This window comes from Harpia harpyja, chromosome 2 (genome assembly GCF_026419915.1).
Source record: "Harpia harpyja isolate bHarHar1 chromosome 2, bHarHar1 primary haplotype, whole genome shotgun sequence".
NCBI classification, from domain to species: Eukaryota; Metazoa; Chordata; class Aves; order Accipitriformes; family Accipitridae; genus Harpia; species Harpia harpyja.
In genome coordinates this window covers 87,442,173-87,463,447 of record NC_068941.1, presented here as the reverse complement: position 1 = coordinate 87,463,447, position 21,275 = coordinate 87,442,173, and the positions used below count along the sequence as shown (strand labels likewise).

Sequence of the window (21,275 nt, the reverse complement as noted above, 5' to 3'; positions counted from 1 at the left end):
AAATGAACCCTGCCCCAGCTGCTTTGTCAGCGTCACATTAAAGCAACATTCAGATCAGCATTATTTTTCTAAAAAACCCCAACAAACCCAGCACTTTTCCCAACACCAGCTTTGCTAGAGAGGTCTCTGGCTCTCTCACATGACAAAGCTGCCGCCTCCCAGGGCAAAACAAGCGTGTCAGGGATTCAGTGATTTCCCTCAGACCAGGTGTAAGGTGCCATCAGCAACGCAAAGCTTTTATTACAGTTGACCGCAACTAGCGTTGCTTTCCTTCAACTCCACTTGGTCTCCTGAAGATGTAATTTCCTCAGCTGCCAGAGAATAAAAGGCTGGTGTGCTGGAAGAGGTGAAAAAGAAATTCACCCGATAGAAAGATTAGGAAGGGATGCAAGTGCTTAGTAAGTCTGTGCGCCATGCCCTGCCTAACGCGCTTCCGTCCTCAAGGCCTTATTTAATTACTGTTTGCCAGTGATTCAAAGCCCGCAGCGGACAGAAGTGTCTGGCCACAGCGGAGCCGTGAATACTTAAAATACTCAAAAACCCGTCCAGACACGGCCCTGGCCAACCGGCTCTGGGTGGCCCAGCTCCCCGGGGCAGCTATGGAGCCTCACGCCCGCTGCCCGGCTCACCCTCCGGGCCTGCAGCCACCGTGGCTGGGGCCGGCTCCCGGGGGAACGCACCCCCGGGCCGCCACCGAGCGACCGAAGGGCCCCCCCGACCCCGCCGCACCGACATGGCGGCCTACCCCCTCCTTCCCCGGCGCTGAACAGCCACGTGATCCCCTCCCGTGTCACATGACTCCCCCTCCCTTCATCACGTGGAGGGGGGCCGGGCCGCCGCGCCGCCGGCGCCACCCGCCGGCCGCGCCTCCATTTGCCCGACCGCTGCTCGGCCTCCTTCGGCTCCCGTACTTCCGGAAGCGCGTCACCGTCAGGTGACCGGAAGCTGGCGGGGGAAACGACGGGGGCGGACGGGGCTGGCAGGGCGGCAGGGCCAGAACCGGCGGCGGGCGCCGGGCCCCGGTGAGTGCGAGCGGGCGGGCGGGCAGGCAGCCAGCCAGGGCGGGCCGCCACGTCCCCTTCTCCCTCCTCTCCCCCTTCCCTTCGCCGCCCCCCCTCAGCGGGCAGGGGCGAGGCGGGCACAGGCGCATGCGCGGAGCCCCCCCCCCCCCCGAAGGCCCTGCCCGGGGGCGGCAGCAATGGGGGTGTCACTGCCCCACTGGTGTGTGTGTATGTGTGTGATTAGGTGTTATATCCGTGCAGGTACAGCAGTCCGGGGGAGTGGCGGGGCTCGGTGCTGCCGGCGGGGCCCGCCGGGCGGCCGCTCTGCCCCCCGGGGGTGGCCGAGCCCTTCGTCCTGCCTGCTGCCGGTGGGGACCTAAAAGGGAGGGAGGGGGGAAAAAAAAGCAGAGACAAACAAAAGAAGTGACGGGTTTGCACTCCGACGTCGTTGGGGGGGGGGGGGAAACCACCACTCCTTTTCTGTTCTTTCTGTCTTCAGCCCAGGTACAGGTGTTCAGTGTAGGCTCTTGGCCAAAACAAGGTGTTTCGCCCCCAACGTTGCGCTGCTGGGACCTGGAGTTCCTCACGCGTGCCGAGGAGATGCCGTCTGCCCTTTTACTGTCAGTGGTGCTGGGTAGGGGGAAAGCATGGGACGGGGCGGTGCGCTGCAGTGGTGGGTGGTCTCCTAGCGTGGATCCCGTGAGGGGTCCCTCTCAGCATTTCAGAGGGACCAAAAGCCCAGACAGCATTTCAGGGTGCACTTCCATCCCCTTTCACAGAGGTGATACTCCAAGGCGGGTGGCATCCCTCCAGGAACGTTGTTTTCCCTGGTGTTCAGCTAACGCTCAGCTGTGCAGTTGCGCTCTTGGCCAAGAGCTCAGCTGTAAGTGTGACACACAGACAAGTACACAAAGATGTTTCCATCCCAGAGGACCTCCACCAAGTGCATTTGCAGGCTGCAGGGCCCAGCTCCAAAACTCACTTTCTGACTGGCTTTTTGGAGTCACTGGAAGCGAAATTTCTGGAGAGACTTGCCCAGAGGTGGGAAGGAGTTTGGCTATGTACAAACGAGAAGAGAAGCACAGTGGGAGGAGGAAGGAAGGCCAGTTGCTCAGGGTAAAAGTAAGAGAGGAAAATGGAGGAGAGGTGTAGGTTGAGTTGGAAGAAAAATGCTGTAGAAACTTCAAAGATCACAAAGATTTAGGCTGGGGGCGGGTGAAAGTCATGGGCAAAAGGCCACTTGGACCCAGCCTGTTTCTTTCAAAGGTGCTTGAAATATCTCACCCAGCCCGACCTTGCTCCCCTGCGCATGGTCGTCTCGTTTTTTGCTGGATTTGGAGCAAGGGAGGAGAGGAATATTCTCTTCACTCAGTAGCTTCCCAAATGCGTCACAGCTTAACGCTAAACTACGTGGATGGTATTCTTAGCAGCACCCGATGTTCGCCTTCGGAGACGTCGGTGCGCGAACGCTGTGGCTTTGATTCTCTGTCTTTGAAGTGGGGATGTCATCACCAAGAGGGGTGTTTCTGGTACCAGCAGAGTGCTGGATTTCGTAGGTAGTATCGCCTTTCAACAGCAAATAGAACTTGTTTTAAATAAAATGTGTGTGTCTCCGTAGTGCTTGTCAGTCTCTCAATAATAGAATAATAGATAGAAAACATGCAAAATACAGTCAGACAAGAAAGTCTCTCGGAAAGCCTAGATAGGATAAACCTTCTCTTGTCCCAGATCATTTTTGCAGCTTGAACCAGCCCCTCCAAGTGTCCTCCAGGACAAGCTCTGAGAGATGCTAGAAGAGGGGATGGTGTCAGAGGGGATGGCGTCTCCTTCCCCCAGCCATGGTGCAGATCTGAGCCTTGCCCACTTCATGGCTGCCTGTCTGCAGCCACATGAAGATGGCATCCATCATGTGCGGCCAGTTCAGGCTGGACAGCACAGCCAGTAGAGCCAGAAACGATATTTTCATCAAACATTTCTTTGTGCTAAACAGCAGAGCTTTGAAATCCAGCTCCTGCTTGCTGCTGGCTTTGTGAGGACTGGGCTGTGCCACAGCGTCACAGCTCTTGGCTCGGGTTTTACTGCTCAGGTTCTGAGGGGGCTTTTCCTCTCCTGTGCTCGCAAGACAGTTCAGAAGAGGTAGAGTCTCTCCTGCCTGTCGCGATTTGACTTCTCGCGCTGGAAGGGGACGGTCGTGGCCTTGGAGCTGCCTGGCTGGTGGGCAGTAGCGCAGCTGTAAGGGTCAGCAGTGCCTGGGGTCTGTGGAGCAGAGCCTGATCTGCACCAGGGGGCTGCCTCGTGGTGTGCTTTGAGATGAGATACAAATAAGGTGCCCAGCAAGCTTAGCAGCAATTGAGTGTCTCACGATATTTGTCAGCCATTTGCTAGTCATCTTAAAAATGCCTTGGCCTCTTTATTGTACCTTCCTCCTTGCGTGGCGGTCTCCAGAAATCTTCATTTCAGCTTGCCTTCCTTCTTTTTCCCCCAGAGCCTCCTGTTCTCCACCCAGATTGCTTTTTTCACCTCTCCTCCTGGGGTGGCTGAGAGGGGTACTGCTCCGGCAGCTTCTCCTCACCCAGCAGCTGGCGGTTGCTGCCCCCAAGCTCTGCCCGTGGAGCAGAGGATGCGAGATCTCCTCGGCTGCCTCAGTGCAAGTCAACGTGGTTGGTCCCAAAGGACTGAATTGAGCCATTTGACTTTGCACTGGAGCAGATCGGGAGCGCTCCCGTGCCAACTCTGTGCTGAGATCCTGTCCTCAGACAGAAGCCAAGCCCCAACAAGACAGAGGTAAAGCTACCTGGTGAGAAAACAGCCTGCAGAGAGCAGCAGGCTGCCGGTGCCTGTGCCAGATCAGAGATGTCTTGCCTGCCTGTCTGCTCCTGTTACTGATTTTGCTGCTGTGAGAAAGTTCAGGGCGCACAAGAGACAGCAGAGGCTGCTGCGGGGAACCATCCCCCCAGGAGGCAGTACCCCACATCTGGCACCAAGAGGGAGCACAGACCATCACTTTGACTCTCCCCATCCTCCCTCCCTTCCTATCTCACCCTTCCTTGAGAGGAGGTGATGCGTCACCGTTGCGATGCAGGAGTAGATCATCTAACGGGTCATGGGAGACGGTGGGGATTCTTGTACTCAAAAAAAATCCAGCTTACGTTCAGCCAGAGCTGCATGTGATCCCCCATCCCACCGCAGCCCTCTCCTACTCAGATACCCCAAAGCCACAGCGTTCATCCCACCTCTTCTTCCCCCAAGGCATCCATTTTGCTGCTGCAAAACTGAGTTTGCCTGCACCGATTCGACATCTTGATCTAGCCCTAATCGGGAAGCTGCGTGTATAAGCTGAGCTCAGAGGGATGCCCATAAAGGATTTATTTCCCCCATACAGGGAGCACAGAAGCTAATGCATATCGCTGTTGCAGTGTCTCTGCCAGGCTTCGGCTTTCCTGATTGCTCGGCGCCCTGTGGTAGTGAGAGCACAGAGGATTTTAAAGAAGTTGAAAATGTCTGATCTAATGCATCTTTGGGGTTGGCCACACGTGGTGGGATAAGGGTGTGCTTCACAGAGCGCTGAGCTGGTGCTTTTTTTTAAATCAGCATCTGAATCATTGTAAACAGGCTCGTTTGGCAGCCGCTGCAGGCTGGCAGCATGCAGCTTAACTCCTGACAAATTTCTCATCCTCGCTCTCTGTGCTGTAGCTGGTTTAGGCAGGAGTTAGGAAGGCGCCAGGCATTTTTAAGCCTTCTGCACCCTAAAACTATGGGAGATTCTCCCAAGTCTGAAGCATAAAGTTCTGTTCCCTCTGGTTCTCAACTCGAGATGTAGCATCTCATGATGATTTGTGTTACTTCTCCTATACTCTTCCCTTCATTCTGGGGCCACATTTCTCCTTTCAGCTAATCTTTATCTTCAGGTTAAGGGCCAGCTTTCACTCTGTGGACTGGTTTTGCGGAGACTTTGCTCAGAGCCGCCACATACTGTGTACAGGTGCGAAGAGCAGTGTGGCACCCTGGATATTTCGACAACTTGTCGGGTGGTGGTTGGTGTTTCAGACTATGGTGACTGAGGTAGCAGAATGCTCTCTTTGAATACATAAAATCTCTTGAAGCTGCAGCTCTACTGCAAAAATATGTTTTCATTGTTTAGAATGGAAAAAAAAGCAGTTTGGGTCTCTTAAAAATGAAAAAGCGATCACTTTTTTCTTAACTTCCAGAGTCTCTGCCAGGTTACTTGTAGCTGCTGAGTAGCAGGTAATGCCCGTCTGCCATGTACCCCGACTTTGGGTATGTCAGGTCACCTGGGTGCTTGTCTTGAACTGCCTTTGCATGAGGTGATGTTCGATAGCAGCTGCCTTACGGCGTTGCAGGGAAACAGCCACCTTGGCTAGGGGAAACACTGGCATTGCCTCACTTTTGGTAGCATAAAGGATAGATTAAAAAGTGCTTCGTGTTAGGTGGAAGCCACTCATTCTTCGTCTGCCCTTTTTTCAGTACCTGGAAGCAATTCTGACCCCAGTAAATTGTGATCCATGGCTACAGTGCTAATATGCCGAAGATTTCCAAGACTGAGCAGGGTGACTGCATTTTCGACTACAGCCAAGTGCAAGGCTGAGAGCGGAAGCAGCAAAAGTGAGCAGGAAAAGGAAGAGAACCCAGAAACGGCCAACACCAGAAGCGAATCTGCAGCTACAATCCAGTTGCTGAATCCACTGGACTACAGAGTATTGCATAATCCATCTGCCTATGCCAAAAGCAGAGCTGTCTCCCAGCAGCACGCTGCTAGGAGCAGTGGCCAGGCTCTCGGTGACACTTTCACCAGCCCTGGCAGGGCACAGGTTCAGCATACATTCGGTAACGCCTCTTCTCAAGCTTTGCCTTCTGTCGGAAATGCCCTGCCAAAGCCCAAGTCCAAACCGCTCCTCAAGCAGACCATTTCGGCGTGCCTTTCTGTGGCACAAACCAAGGAGGAGGCAGAAAAGGATAAAAGAGAGATGCATGACTCCAAGGAGGACCCTCGCATGTTTCAGAAGGGGAGGCCTGAATACAAATCTCTCAGCTATGACAAGTTTGAGCCAGTAGAGACCCTTTCTTTAGAAGAAGGTGACTCGATTTTACACAGTGTGGCCGTATGCAAGGGCAGCCAGAGCACAGGAACTATCACAGATTATTTTTGCAAGCTGAGTCGTTTGCCAGTGGAACAACATGCAGCATTGGTGTCCGAACCCAGGTTTAATACACTGTGTCGCTGTGCTGTCAAAAACATCGGGTTGTTCAGTACTTCAGAACTCGTCGATATTTTGAAAGCTTGTGTTCGTTTGGTTGTTCCACCCACGCACCCTCTGCTGAACGCATGCGAGAACGAATTCTGCCGGCGAGTGTGGGACATGAACCTGGACCAGCTGCTGCTGGTGGCTGATTGCTGGCGCTGTCTGGACCGTAGCGTGCCTTCCTACCTGAGCATTTTGTTCAGCTATGCCAACATGCACTGGAAAGACCTCACTTTGCCCCGGTTTGTTCAGCTTCTTTATATCATAGGTGAAGGCCGGAGGTCACCCGCAGACTTGACGCAGAAGGTGGAGAGCATGATTTTGAAGTACTTGGACTCCTTCACCTTGGAGGAGGTGGGTGCTGTCTGCTTAGGGCTCTTCAAGTCCCTCAGTGGTATCTCTGACCACGTCATGAGAAAAATTGCAGACAGAGTCTACCTGCAGATGGAAGACATGAGCACTTACGCTTTGGTGAACGTGCTTAAAGTACTCCGCTACAGTCGCGTGGACCACTTACCCCTCTTGAAGGAACTTGGGAAGGTTATTCCTGCTCGGATTCCTACAGTAAACATCCAGGGCATCATGCACATCACTCTTACCTGTTCATCCCTACACTACTTTGACGAGGGCATTATGGCTGCTGTAGCCATGTCTTTGCCTTCTAAGGTGACTTACTGCCGAAGCAAAGATGCTGCCAAGTTCTTGTGGTCGTTTGGATGCCTGGACTATGAACCGCCAAACGAGGAAGAGTTTTACTCCAGCCTGATAGAGCAGATGCATAGGAAACTCCATGAATTTAGGAAGTATCCAGAGCATCTCCTTACTGGTTTGCTTGGCCTGGCATTTGTCAAACGCTTCCCAGAGGACCTGATAGACTATGCTTTGAGGGATGAGTTTGTCCAGAAAACAAGAGGTAGTAAGTATGAGCTCAAAAAGGACCTGTTCACGCTTAGTAAGAGTGTTGAAATTGAGTGCCCGAGCTACCAAGGCAGCCGCCTTCCACCTCAGCTTTATCGAGAGATGACCGAGATGGTTTTGAATTTTGCAGAGCAAGAAATCTATGTCAGGCCTGAAATTGTGGAAGCTGTGTCTCTTCTCGAGAGCATGTTAGGTGGCCCCGAGTATGTGAAAAACCACATGATCCTGCCTCACACGAGATCGGGTGATCTAGAGGTTCACTTGGCTATGGATGGGCATCCCATCCCTTTCAACTTAAAGGACCCTATTACAGATAAGAAACTGAAAGACTTCGGAGTTAGTCTAACGGATGACTTAATGACTCAGCTTATAAAAGGGAGATCTAATAGCCAGTCTCCTGTGGAAGTGGAAAATGAAGCCAGGACTCCTGGGCAGGAGGGGAGGGAAGAAGCAGGAACACCAAAGGCAGGGGACAGTGCTGCGCTTTCAGGTGGAGCTCTTCTTGCAGATGCCAGATTGCAAGTTGAGCCTAAATCGGAGCGCTGTCTTGAAGTCCCCCCATCTCTTACACTGAACCGGCAGCCTCGGCAGGTGAAACTGGCGATTCAGGTGTCCAACCGAAACCACTACTGCTACTGCTCCAAGCGGCTCTTGGGGCTGCACTGCTTGAAACGGCGGCAGCTGCAGCAGCTGGGGTACGTGGTGGTTGAGCTTCCCTTCTGGGAATGGTTTCCTCTGCTCAAACGCACGCGTTTGGAGAAACTGAGCTACCTCCATTACAAAGTGTTTGACCCAGCGCTGCTTAGCAGGGCTGGCTAGTCTGGTATAGTGCTCGCTCAGAGGCTGACACTGCCTCCCAGATGCATCTCTCTTTCTGTTTACTGATTTAAATGGTCCCTGAGTGTTGGTTAAGTTTTTGGCAGGTCCTCTGTGTGCTCAGGCTGCCTTGCTGTGTTAGTCAGTTCTGCTCTGCTGACAGTCATATGTCCCACGCTCTCCTTTTGTACATACATCCTCAAATGCTTCCATGACAAATAAATACTACTGTCCTATTCATTTTTCTCTGTGATTACCTTTTTCTCCACCCTAAATGAAACTGGATGGATTTGGTGGCTCTGTGACAGCAGAACGGCGGTATTTGGGAGGGAATTGGGATTATCTTTAGTCATGAAGCTGAGCTGGGTGCTAGGAATGCACGTATGTATTTCCTTACTGTTTCCATCACTGTCAAGCTGGGGCTGGTGGTCAGGCAGTCTGAGTTTTTCCTTTAGGAGCTGTGCACGAGCAGGACAGAGTGTGAAAGCTGAGCGGTGAGATGGAAGCTGGGGCTGAGGGTTGGGGTGTTCTGACACTGAGACATTAATTTTGTGCTCGGCTCTCAGCAATGCCTGGCAGAGAGGATTTGCATCGTGTTGACCCTGTTGATACCGTCTGCCACCGAATGGGGCTGACAAATCCAGGTGATTCCCCTGCCTGGGCGATGATGAGTCCTGTGCAAACCAGAGTGCAAACTCTGGCTGTGTGAAGCATCTGCTCTGGAGGCTGCTGGTTTCACCCTCCGTCGCATGGCTCACTGTGTTATTTTCTTGCTCAGGATGTGGCCTGGTGTCTGATTTCTGCATGTCATTGTGAGGACAGAGTTGCTGGCATCTTCCTGAGCTTTCAGGTGGTGGTTCTCGCCGAGAGGAGGGACGTTTCCCGAGATGCACAGGGCAGACTCTGCATCTGAGCAGAGCTGAAGGGATTATTTCACATGGAGCAGCAGATGAAACTCCCATTCCCACTGCAAAGGCAGCTGAGCTGTTCTGGCTATTTTGCCGTGCAGCATTTCAAGGTGCTGAAATTAATCCTGAGGTGGAGGATGGGGAAGAGAGGTGGCAGTAAGCAGGTTGCTGTCCCAAGACAGATGCTGTATATTAGCTCATTTTGGCTGCCTGGTTTAAAATGTCTGGGCTCATTTTTTTCCTCTCTCAAATACTCAGCGTTATGGAGCACCTTAGTTCAATGAGGACTATGCACGTTCCTTACTGCAGCAGCTCTCTAGTCTTGGGTAGGACACCAGGAAGGCACTTAGTGAGTAGCTCCAAAAAGCCTGGTTTTAAATGACTTGCCCAAGACCACAGAGGACCTTGCTGGTATAGAAAAGGACAGAGTGCAGTCCTTCAGGTCTGCATTTCACCACCTAATCAAAAGATCTTCATTCACCTTAGGGAAGGCACGCACTCAAGAGAGATGGACGCTTGTGTGGCATCCTGATGGCACTTCATAGTCTTTAAGTCCTTCGTGATCTTTGAGTTGGTTGTTTTGATGAGTAATGACTTTAGTAATGCAGTTTTGCAGGTGTTGAATTTTTAAAGTGTTCATAAATTCAGATCCTTCTTCGTGCCACAACCACCTGAGTTGTCACTAGCACAGGAGACCTCCACACAAGTTTGGGGTGTGATGGCATCAGTAGCCATGGGAAGCCACATCTGCTGCTCCATCCCATTCTTTTTCCAGAGGTTTTTACAGTCTGCATTTCTCCAGCTCTTGCTTCAGCCCAGGCTCTTTGCTAGAGGGGTCCGGGGCTCACTGTCCCCATCTGAATCTGGCCGCTGCTCTGATCAGTTCCTCTCACCTGCTTTTGCCTGTCCCTGCTGATTCTTGTTCCCAGCCTGCCTCTCTGGCCTCAGCCAGCCCCTTTACTTTCCTATCACAGTGTGTCCAGCCAGTTCTCGCTTTCCTTCTTTACACAGAAGCTTAGTCCTAGTCTTATTCCAGTTTCTCATTTAATCTGTCCCTTCATCCCCACTGTCTGTCTTCTGAGTTGTGTTTTCATGGGAAGAGTGAAAAAAACCACAGCCATGGGTAAAAGCAACTCAGTGACCAACTTCAGCTGTGAAGCAAGAATGCAGCAGAGCTTTTCAGAAGAAAGGAGAGCAGTGACTTGGACATGCAAAATAGTGCATTTTCTTAGTGAGATGGTGAACCTGGAAAAATTAGCCTGAGTCGTTTAACTCTGTCAGGGTCACAAACAGGTAAGAGAAAGTCCTGTAAAATACACCTATATATATATACATAGCTCCTCATGCTGCAGAACAAGGAGGAACTGAATTGAAAGACAGCAAGTTGAGTGAGAGAATAAATTGTTTGTAATTAACCAGAGGTAATTGCCACAGATTATTAAAAGCATGGTAGAAAAGGATGAAGATTTAGGATGCAACCTCAGTAACAGCCCTAGGCTTGGAAGAAGACATGAGTCTGTCCTGAGGGATGGCTTGCACCCATCCGTGATTTGCCTAGCACAAGGCAGCACTTAAAAAGAGGAGGTTGCACGACACAAGGTCCACGGGAGAATTTGACATCTGCTGTAGGCAGGATCTCAGTAGACAGCGGCTCATGAGAAGTGAGTTTTTAAAGCGATGAGTTTGCAGGGGTGCCGAGGTGAAGGTGCCTCTCCCTGCTCACCGACATCGAGGGAAGGTCTCATTGAGACTTGCTGAATGCAAATGTGCCAGTATGGTCAGATTGGAATGGAGAAGTCTTCAGCCCAGGAAAGAGATGCGAGGAGAAATAGAACACAGAGCAAATCTTGAGTCATTCCAAGAAAGGGAGCAAAGAGAGTTGATTTGCCATTTTCCATAATACCAGTGTTGAGGGCCAAGCTAATTTACCAGGCAACAGGTTCAAAATGAACCAAAAAGAGTAGTTTTGTCACACAGCCTGTAGTTAAACCAGCAATCTTATTCCCACAAGATGTAGGTGCCAAAAGTCAAACCAGTTTAAAAGCCTGTTTGAACAATTCCACACTGGCAGCCCTGTACTGGAAGCTTCTCGGGCTCAGGCGGCCAAGAAAGTAGTATTGGAGGAGCGTTGGTTTGTGCTTGCCCTGTTCCTGTGTTCCCTGTTGAGGAGCAGGAATTGCTCCTGATGGCTGTCAGACCAAATATTGGGCTAGAAGGGGTGCTTGTCTGGCAAGCTGCAGCTTTTCCTAAGTTCACACCTGCTTTGGTTAAGCATTAGCATTGTAACCTTCAAGTTCTGCTCTCTGCAGGCTTGGCTTCTATTGTGTTGATTTTTGTATGTGGGATTTGTACCGCGGGTACCACATTTCTCGTTTCAGACTGTTGTGCTCGATCGTGCGCAGACCGGACTGCACCCACACACTTAGCAGGCAGGGAAAGCAAGCTCGTTAACGCTCTGCATTTCAGTGGCCGGACCAGCGTGCCCCCAGAAGGCCAATTTCATTTTGGCTGAACTAACAGCTTCAGTTGAAAATCATTAAAGGGCTGCTTGTTCTTGAAGAAAGCCGTGGGTTCCTGATTTGCAAGGTTGCCCAAGGCAATGACATATTAAAACTAAGGTTAACGTAAGGTTAAAGCTTTTGCCTCGCAGATAATTAAATTCTTAAAAGGGATCTGATATAACCAATTTGAGTCACATTTTTTTGAATGGAAAAGAAGGTGCATTCTCTTGAGTTTCTTTAATGAGCGTTGTCAGAAGAATCAGCTGGGCCGGTGTTGAGAACACAGATAATCTCTCTCAGAGCTATTAAATGCCCTCTGCTCCCTTGGAGCTATTAAATACTGATTATTAGTATTTGTGTTTAATCTTAGCTTACATCTGAGGCTCCCAAAGCCCTCAAGAAACATTTCTCTTTGCGGCAGCAGTGTGTTAGTGCTGACTGGTGTTACCCTCGTCCCAAGAGGCCCCGTCTGAGCTTGTTGTGTTGGGTGTTGTCCAAGAGCGCAGGCAGGTCCTGCCTCAAACCGCTGAAGGCAGCGGATAGACGTGGCATGCACGGAGACGAAACAGGCAGTTCAAGGCCACACGGTGGGAATGGACACCGCCTCTTTCCACCTCGCAGCGGTGAGGGGCTGCGGTGCTGAGTGCCCCCGTCAGATCACAGAGCAGCCCGTCCGTGTCCTCCAGGTCCAAATGAGGCTGCTGAGAGCTCACGCCAATTCCTTTGACAACCTCATGTGATATTCTCATGCTTTACTGTATCTACAAAACCTCCTGCCTCTTTGATAAACTTTCAGATCTAATTGCTAGTCTATCCATAGGTAAGACATTTCTAGTTAAAATAGCCATTTTCTCTTTGATATTTCTCCAGGGGTTCACTGATTAATATTAACGCAATTTTTTCTCTCAATCCCGTCTCTCCACCACAGTCATTTGGGTTTATATTGCCTTCACCTCCTGGACTCAAATCTGAGCTGCATTTTAGGAACTACCAAGCTTGTAATTCATACAGGCTCCGAAACACGAGATCCTTTCACTGTTCACTGATGTTCACTTTCTTTATTTTGCTTTTTTTTTTTTTTTTTTACAAGCTGAATCTGATGCTCAGAAGGTGAGCTCTCTCCAACTGCCAAGATGGTAATAAACGTCTGTCTCCCACAGTTCAAGCCAAGAATTCACTGCAACAAGGTAAAGTCATGATGTGTGGGGTTTTAGGGAGCTGGAGGGATGGAGGAGTTAGGTGGAAGTGGCATGCTGGGCTGGTTGGGGCTGGAGAGGGCTTGTTCGCTGCTCATCTGTGATAATTAGCAGTGTTTCTGGAAGACTGATTTTTGGCTGGCCATGCCAGGCTACCCTGAGAAAACAAAGCAAAGGCAACTCACAGCAAACTCATGTCATTTTGTGTAGTCTGGCTGGTTCAGAGAGGGATTTTAACATGGGAGGCTGTGTATATGTCCACTGGTGACAGAAGCGTTGAGGACAAATGCAGTCCCAACCTAGGTAAGCTGTAGGCTCTTTAGTCTGCAGAGCTGAGAGCATTTTTGTCAATTAAAATCATTTTCCAGTGATGTGGGAGGGTTGTGATTTGGGTGGTTCTGCTCACAGCTTTCTCTTCCAAGCTCACCAGTCTCCTGTCATTCTCAGCAAGGAGGTTTTGTGAACCCATGTTGGGAATCTGTCCTCCTGGATCCCCTTCCCCTTTTGTGCTTCGGTCTTGAGAGAGTCATTGATGTGCGAGCACTAAGAGAACTCGTGTCTGGGTGCTTGGGATCTGCAGCTCACGTGAAGATAAAAGTGGAGCTGAAGGCTCAGTACTTTGAAAAATCAGTATTGAGAGATTTCCCAGAAGTTACTCTTCAAAATTAGGTTTGTCTTGTCTATGCTTTGGTCAGTCTTTGCCAGGTGGTGTTAGAACACTGTATAACCTCCTGCGACTGCTTTAATGTGGCACACACTAATTGTTGGAAGGAAGAAGCCCTAATTTTGCAGGATCTCATAACGAGACAATGTTATGTGCTTATGGGTATGCGTGCTTTGACTTGAGATACCTTTTTTCCCTGCAATATTAGAGCTTTCCCTTTGTCCAGTAGAATATGCAGCTCTTGGCAATGTTTGCTGAAGTTACTGTACTCTAGAAGTAATTAAGTTTTCACCCAGCATCGTCGGAATCTCTTAGATACTAACTAGTTTTTAATTCAGAGCAACTTTTTAATTGTAAGTCTCCCCACCAGCTCACACCCCAAAATCCAAGACAGCCTTGGATTTGTAAGTATTGTGCTGCAAAAACAGCAGTACAAGCATGACCATCCATCCAGGTGCTGTGTTGAGAGACCTGGCCAGTGCTACTGAGGTTCAGTGTGATTGTTGTGACCAGGAGCGTGTAGAGTGACCATATTAAGCAGGTGGAATAAATAGATATTCCTTGCTGTTATTTGTTCATTTAGCAAGTGCTGCAGAGTTTTTAGGCCCCAGGGCTTCCAGAAGAGGGAGTAGGTAGAGCCAGTCTGCCCAGGAGCAGACCAGAGGGTGGGATTGCATCTTCTAGGAGACATGGGGTGGAACCCAGCCTGGTTAGACCGATCTCCCTCAGGGATGGGTAGGATTGATCCCAGAGCAGGAGGAGACAGTCGGCTAGGTGACCTCCAGAGGTTTCTCTGGGATCCTGTAACTGCGTGATTCAGAGTACGTTTCCACATGGTAGGATAAGCTGGCATAATGTTTCACCACTGTTGAAAGAGAGGAGACTCCCATCTCCCCCACGCACACATGCTCTGCTCCCAGCCACGCTCTCCCACTTGATTTAGTTCACTGACCCAGCCAAAACCACAAACCGTCCATAATTTTCCTCTCTTTTAGCAGTGAAATCAGCTCTGCAAATGGCTGGCCAGGTAACAGAGGGTGCAGAGAAGAGCGGATGGGACCAGGTGGCTGGAGGAGGGTGGGAGTGGGTCTGGTCTGCCCCAGGAGCAGGGATCTCCTCTGTTGTCTCAGCTGCACGTGGAACCGCAGCCTTGGTTCCTAGTCGATGTCATCTTGAAAATCTATGTTAAGTGCTTGTGAAATCATAGTTTCCTTTTATTTTCTTGCTTCAAATTAAATCCAGTTTTCTCCTGAAACACAGATTTCTGCTGATGGTTACGAAGTGGAGAATCTGATCTCCGAAGACCTTGCCAGGAGAAATCGTGGTTTCCGCAGCGAATACTTTATCAAGCCTCCAGTCCACGTTACGATCTCTTTTCCCTTCAACATTGAGATCTGCAGGATTAATATCGACATCTCATCCGGGGGATACCAAACCTTCTCCGGGCTCGAAGTTTACACCTCTACCTCATGCAATAAAACCTCTTGGCAGAGCCCTGAGGGTCAGTTCTCAGGTCTGGCCGGTCAGCCTGTGTCGGACAAAGACACTTTCACACTGGTGGGCAAAGCTGTCTTAAAAAATCAAAGCAAAGTGACGTTCGGCCACAGAGGCTTCAAGCCGAGGCCTCCCTTCCATCAGATGGAAAATGTCTTCTCCTACCCTGGCTCTGCATCTCAAGACCTCTGGAACAAAGGGCCCGCCTCGCTCAGCAACGTGTCGCACTTAAAAATCTGCATCACCCATGTGGCCGGAGGCGGCCTGCCTTGCATTAAGAGGCTGGAGGTGTGGGGACAGCCTGCCAAATCGTGCCCACAGGAGGTGATCGAGGGTGTCTTTCAGGTAGCCTCCCAGTTCTTCGCCCAGGATGTCGGCAGCCTCAAGCCAGAGCTCTGGACGCCGATGGAGAGCGACTGCGTGCCCTTCAGCGCCAACGACAGCGAGCAGCAGACCCTCCGCAAGCTGGTGGATGTCGTCCAAGACATCCCCGAAGAATTCCTGGACCCCATCACTCTGGAGATCATGACCTTCCCCATGCTCCTGCCCTCCGGGAAGGTGATCGACCAGACCACCTTGGAAAAATGCAACCGGAGTGAGGCGTCTTGGGGCAGGGTACCCAGCGATCCTTTCACTGGGGTGGCCTTCAGCCAGCACTCGCAGCCCCTACCTCACCCTACCCTCAAGGCCAGGATAGACCACTTCCTCTTACAGCACAGCATCCCTGGCACCAACCTGCTCGGGAGGCCTCATGCCTCGGAAATGCTCGTACCTTCTTCCATAACGATGTCTTCTCTGAAAAGGAAAATGGACTGTATGGATCAGAGCTCCGTGCAGCCACCCTATTTTTCTTCTACAAACTTACTTGTCACGTCTACCTCAGAGAACAGTGCTAAAAAAATGAAAACTGACAATGACTCGCATTTGATCCAAATGGACTGTTCGACAGGTATCGTGGCTCCCTAAGTCACTTGTGTTTCTTGAGTGTCTTGACAGCCTGGGGCCAGGTTTTCAAGTCAGGAGGCTCCAGCACAGATTCCCATCCCGCCTCTAGAAAGCTTTAAGGCCGTTGTATTTTGCAGTTGGTAGACGTTGTGGAAGTCAGGTCATCGTCTCATTCACCTCCCCTCTCCTCAGCACAACCTGCCATCCTGGATGGTGCTTGCTCCCATTCTCTTTGACTTTGTCTCTTCTCTAGGCTCGTTGTTCTTGTTGTGTTACCTGTGCAGTCTGTTTCACAGCCCTCTTGTTTGCTCAGGTCGCTGTGTTTCCCTTTTAGTTTGTATTTATTTCCTTTCTCCTTCTTGCTTTCAAGCCACTGTCCATATGGAGACAGTGTTTTTCTCACAGTGTGCTGGTTTGAAGTTTCTTTATCGCGGGTGATTTATTACCCCAGCCATCCAGTATGTTGTTCTTCCATCAGCAAGAAAATATACAACAGCAGGAAAAGAAATGTCTGGTGGTGCAGTGGTGATGGCACAGGGGGTCCTGGCTGGTGTGGATCTTATCACGAGGAGTGAGGTGGGGAGGAAAGAAGGAATGGGGCACTAATCCTGCTCACGGATTTCCCTGGCCAGGAACTGCCAGCCTGGGCTCTTGGTGCAGCTGGTTCCCTGCACGCTCAGCATCATTGCACAGGTTGTGTCCCCGGGACACGCTGGCTCCTTACCTTGTCACGGGGCTGCTTTTCCTGTGGCAGAGGCTGAGCTTGGGGAGCGTGTGGCTGCACAGCCTCCGGTCTATGCTAATCTTAGTGCAGCAGCGCAAGGGCTTAGAACCGACGGCAACAAGGGAATTGGCAGGCAGTGCTGCCTTCGGAGCGGGGAGGAGAAGACAGCACAGGCTGGGAGAGACTTGCACAGGGTTTGCAGTTAGTTAAAGCAGAAAACCAGGTAGTGACATTAGGCAAGGGACTTGACTTGTGCCTACAGGGGAAGGACATGGGCACTGGTTTCATTTTATCCTTGCTTTTCTCAGCGATCTGGTAGCAGCGCCGCTGGGCATAAGCTCCAGGAGGCAGAAAAACGGTCCAGACCTGCAACCCTGAGATAAATTCCCTGAAAAGCTGAGTGCTTTCACCCACCTCGGTCCTCAGCCACGCCACAGCTTCTGACCGGGCAGGCAAGGCAGCGTTGCGGCAGTGCAGGCAGACCTTTGGATCCACCGAGCGCTGGGAGCAGACGTGTAGGATACTCTGTAGGTCCAGCAGCATTCAAGTGCTGGGGCGGGCAGGACTGGCGAGGAGGCGACAGTCTTCAGAAAGCAAAGGTGATCTGTGGTTTAAATTCCAAGGAGATTCACGCCTCTCTCCCCAAAATCTGTTTGCTCTTTGTGGTTTGTTCTCTAATGGCTAGTACCTTCAGCCTCCAGTCCGTGGTGAAGAGTGTGGCTCCCAGGCAATTGCTCCTCTTGACTCCACGCTAGATCTTTCGCCCAAATCCACATCTGTTTTGCCACGTTTGCTTTTTCCCTTGTTGGCACAGAAATTCCTGAAACGTTATTGGAGTTGCTGGCAGTGCAACTGTTACGTGGGTATAACAACTGCATACCTTCTCTCTCGCATCGTTAAACTGAGTTACTGCTTTAGGTAATAATCCCACTGGAGGAGGAGGGTAAACTTAAGCTGGGAGGTGGGAAAGAGACAGCTTTAGCAATCTCGTATTTAGATGAGCTTGAAGAGAGCAGCTGTGTCTGTGAGGCCGTCTGCTGCAAGCAGTCTGGTCTGAGTAGGACGGTGTAAATACACGGTGCATGGGTCATGTAAGGGCTGTCTCTCTAGGCAGGTAAGTCGAGTTTTCTTGTGTTCTCTAGTGGTCTGTAACATGTCAAAAAATGGCCCACAGCTTCTGACTGCTGTTAGTGCCTGCTGGTACCTGTCACTCCCTTCACCTTTCTCCCAAAATTGCCCAAAAATGTTTCCAGGAAAAAGCTTAGGTGGTCGTTTGATTTTAAGCAAATTCTTTAAAGACTTGGTTAAAAATAATTATGTTTGGTGGTACCGGAAAGAGTAGGAAGAAGTCAGACTGTACATTTCTGCTCTGATCTCTCAGTCTAGAGCTCATTCCATGTTTTAGGAGGAATCATTTGTTATTTTTATTGAAGAGGCATGTAACAGCTCCCGCTGGGGATGTGCCCCAGCCCCACAGGAGCAGGGACTGCCCTGTGGGGTCTTGGAGCTCCCAGGGGAGCCGTGCCTGGACATAAATAAAAGCACAGTGTTTGGCCCAGGGAGCTCATGCTTCAGTATTTCATCAGCCTTGATTGCTGTAGCAAATGTGCAGCACTAATTCAAAGGTCTTCCTCTGGGAGATGGATTTAACAGAATTAGTGATGCAGACAACATTCTCTTAATGCACAGTCTTAATTAACGCCTTCCGTATTGCACAGGACAAAACGCTGCAGGGAGTGGTCCAACCCTGTGCCTTTGGCTTTATCCCTTGACTCAGAACTGGGACAGAAAGAAAAAAATAAGTCCCCCAGATTTTGTTAGTGGCTTAAAAGTTCCCAGTTAGCTGCAGGAAGCAAGCCTGGGAGCACTGGGCTGGGACCCTCAGTGGAGCAGGCTGAGGGAGCTGCCTGGGGTTTCAGAGAGAAATGGGTTTCTGGATTATTTGGAGTTTTGTCCTTTTTCAGACCTGCAGATAGAAGCCGGCACCTGAATGTTTGTTAGCACTGGGGCATGACGTGAATGTCTGTCAGTAATCCGTAGGACTTTTCATCTTTAGGACCCAAAGGAGACGAGGCGCTACATCCCCATCCTGGCACCTCAGTGGGGAAAAGAGACCTCTGAAGAAAACAAGTGCCAGGGCTCCTAAAACCCCGAGTGTTGTCCCAAAGGTTCAGAGGCAAAGCAGCATTTCAGTTGCGCATTCTTTTCCCCAGCATCCGCTTCTCGAGCTTGTGCTTCTCTTTACAGATCCAGTCTCTCACGAACAAAAACTGTCAGAGAGTTTGGACACTGCCTTGAACTCGGCGCTGAGCTCAATGCCCTCGTTTACGGCCAAGCTGATGAAAAGCCAGCAGCAGGCGCAAAGCGAGGGAGGCTGCAGCAGTTCGTGGAGCGTGGGCACCATCCTCGGTAAGCAGCAAGCACCACTGGTTCACCTTTGGGAGCGAGAGAGGGGAACTGGGACTGGGTTAACAGGGAGGGTTGTGCTGCTGCTCAGCATCTTTCTGTGCCTCTTCAGACCCCAAAATATTATATATTCAATATAAAGGTATTATATTGTCTCCCAGCAAGCTTGACTTAACAATCCCTAACTACTGCTTTTTTCTCTTGGCAGTGTTAATGGTTTATTCTCCCAGTGAGGCAGGTTAGACCATGTTGACCCCCAGAAAGTGAGGTATGTTGTCCATGTCCACAGTCAGAGCAGGGTTCACCATGAGTCCTGTGGTTTGCCCCCATTGTTGGCTGTCGCTTGTCTGCGCTGCCCAAAGACGATCCTGGATGCGTTGCGCTGAGACGCGGTGCTCAGCCCAGCCCGCACCAGGTTAGTTCAGACTGAGAGCTCGCCCCGCGTCGAGTCTTTGGCTGTTCGCAGAGCTCTGCGATTTGGGCTGAGTGGCTTAAATGTTGCCTGTTAGCTGCACAGAGCAAACTGGGCAGTTGTCACGTGGATGGGGAATGAGTCTGGTGTGGAGATGCAGCTCGAGAGGTGTAAATCTAGCAAATACCGTGTAGCATGCTGACCCTTAACAGGAACAGGTAACAGTAGCAACATCACAGGCCGACCAGCCAAGTGTGTGCCCAGAATCCCATCAGGTTTGAATATATGTAGGCCAGGTTGTTGAGTCCTCGCAGTTTTCATCCCACCTGCTAGCTAGACACGCTAATTCAGCTGTGTACACATTCCCAACATCATTTCTTCGGGGTGCAGGAAAGCATTGAACCCTCGTATGTCCCTCCACAGGCTGATGCCCTAACTGCTGGCTTGCTCCTCTTCTTCCCCTGAGCGAGGATCTGCCTGCTTGTGGCAGAGTAGAGGGTTCAGAGGGACCAAGTGACCCTGAGAAAGGGCCGGGGCTGTGCAGCTCCCAGTGTGTGTGTGTCTCTCTCTCTCTCTCTCTGAATAGCTTTTACTGTTTCGCAGTGACATTAAGCTATTAAGCTTTTTCCTGTCCCCTTTAAAATTGCTGCTGTTTTAAGAGTTGACTGAGTAGCCCTTGATAGGTAGCGTGTGACAGGAATGCAAAATGATACCTAAAGCATTTCACTCGGGAATTAGTGATTTTAATCCGAGCGTTGGAAAAGCGGAAGGGAGGCCGATTTAGTCTCAGTAAAAGTGAAAAGCCCTTTACAGTCATCTGTCTTCAATTAAAAGCCTGATGGTGCAAATGCTGACGTGATCCAGCCCCTTCTGAGCACAACCTGCCCCAGAAGCTAGACCGATCCCTTTCCTTACGGTAGCGATAGAGAAAACGGGCCACAGTCCTGAGCCGTGAGTGCCTACAGCTGTGCCGTACATCTGCAGAAAGCGGGGCCCTCGGCTTGTAGGCAGGATTGGGCACGTAAGGGGTGGCACAGCATGGGCTTGTCACCCCCCCCCGACCGAGCCGCTTCTCCTGTCGCCTTTGCAGAGCACGGCAGGAGCAGCCAGACCCAAGGATGCGCTTCCTGCGGCAAAACCTTCTCCTCTTATTTCAAAACGGAGTCCGTTTACCAGCTTCCCTGCGGCCACCTCATGTGTCGCCCGTGCTTGGCCGAGAAGCAGAAGTCCCTGTCATCGATACTGTGCGGGAGTTGTAAAAGGTCGGCTGCCACGCACGACGTCAGGAGGGTTCACTTCTGACCCCCTCGGCTGCCGGAGCCTGCCGGGAGGACGAGAACAAGGAGCCGCTGCTGTTCCCTGTGTCTGTATTGATCCGTAGGAGGACGAAGGCCTTTGGAGAGCTTGCCAGATGAGCACCCGTAATGGCGGAGAGGACTTGGTCTTCTTGTGCTTACAGAGTAGTGGGGGGTGGGGGGTTAGAGCATCGCGCCAGAGCAAAGCGATCTGAGGATAATAAAAGCCATAGCTTCTTTAACAAGGAATATGTATTTATACAGAACTGATTTCCACCTGTCGCACCCGCCCTCTTACCGCCATCCCAGTGGCTCAGTGGTTTAGCATAGGTGCCTTTTGGACTGTGAGTTTAGCTTCCCTGTGAGTTAAAACCATTTACATATTTGACGAGCAGCCATTCGGTCGTGGACCAGGCAAAGTCCTTGTGATAGACAACATGCAAGCTACCTGACTTCTCCCCTTCCCCACCTCACTCCCCTCCTTCCTGCGGTGCCCTCGCTGTGCTGCGGGAGCACGTCGTTCATCCTGGAGTCCAGCAAGTCACGAAGAGAGGCCGTGGTTAATGCGTGAGTAACCGGCAGCGATCTCATCCTGCTCATACAAACTCTTGTAGAAAAGCCATCGCATTACACCAAACGTCACTCTCGGTTTATGTTGTGTGACTGGACCAGCTCCCATCTGGCTGATAGACATTTAAGCCTTAATAAAATTACGTTTAAAGTCAGGTTCTCTT

The 21,275-nt window shown here is 50.9% G+C and overlaps 2 protein-coding genes across 7 annotated transcripts; both read left to right on the top strand.

Annotated features, from left to right (window-relative positions):
- Positions 1–923: 923 nt before the first annotated feature.
- Positions 924–12,584, top strand: FASTKD5 (FAST kinase domains 5). Of its 5 annotated transcripts, none has more exons than XM_052780822.1 (3): positions 3,700–3,785; positions 5,487–7,875; positions 12,496–12,584. In XM_052780822.1, exons 2-3 carry the CDS (start codon positions 5,525–5,527, stop codon positions 12,497–12,499), a joined length of 2,355 nt encoding a protein of 784 aa, XP_052636782.1. In that variant the 5' UTR covers positions 3,700–3,785; positions 5,487–5,524; the 3' UTR covers positions 12,500–12,584. The 5 variants fall into 5 exon arrangements, with proteins under 5 accessions (XP_052636778.1, XP_052636782.1, XP_052636781.1 ...); XM_052780821.1 differs by lacking the exon at positions 12,496–12,584 and adding an exon at positions 11,776–12,464; XM_052780818.1 differs by lacking the exons at positions 3,700–3,785; positions 12,496–12,584 and adding an exon at positions 924–1,022 and having other exon boundaries at positions 5,487–8,236.
- On the top strand, positions 12,495–21,266 carry UBOX5 (U-box domain containing 5). 2 transcript variants are annotated; one of them, XM_052780824.1, is made up of 4 exons: positions 12,495–12,592; positions 14,526–15,708; positions 18,676–18,837; positions 20,337–21,266. In XM_052780824.1, exons 1-4 carry the CDS (start codon positions 12,539–12,541, stop codon positions 20,546–20,548), a joined length of 1,611 nt encoding a protein of 536 aa, XP_052636784.1. In that variant the 5' UTR covers positions 12,495–12,538; the 3' UTR covers positions 20,549–21,266. The 2 variants fall into 2 exon arrangements, with proteins under 2 accessions (XP_052636784.1, XP_052636785.1); XM_052780825.1 differs by lacking the exon at positions 20,337–21,266 and adding an exon at positions 19,043–20,298.
- The last annotated feature ends 9 nt before the right edge of the window (positions 21,267–21,275 follow it).

Excerpts from the sequence above, each read along its gene's own strand:
- FASTKD5 (XM_052780818.1), top strand. The coding sequence starts at position 5,525 with ATGGCTACAGTGCTAATATGCCGAAGATTTCCAAGACTGAGCAGGGTG.
- UBOX5 (XM_052780824.1), top strand. The coding sequence starts at position 12,539 with ATGGTAATAAACGTCTGTCTCCCACAGTTCAAGCCAAGAATTCACTGC. Across the intron at positions 12,593-14,525 it reads CAAGAATTCACTGCAACAAG|ATTTCTGCTGATGGTTACGA; the intron begins GTAAAGTCATGA and ends CCTGAAACACAG. Across the intron at positions 15,709-18,675 it reads CCAAATGGACTGTTCGACAG|ATCCAGTCTCTCACGAACAA; the intron begins GTATCGTGGCTC and ends TTCTCTTTACAG.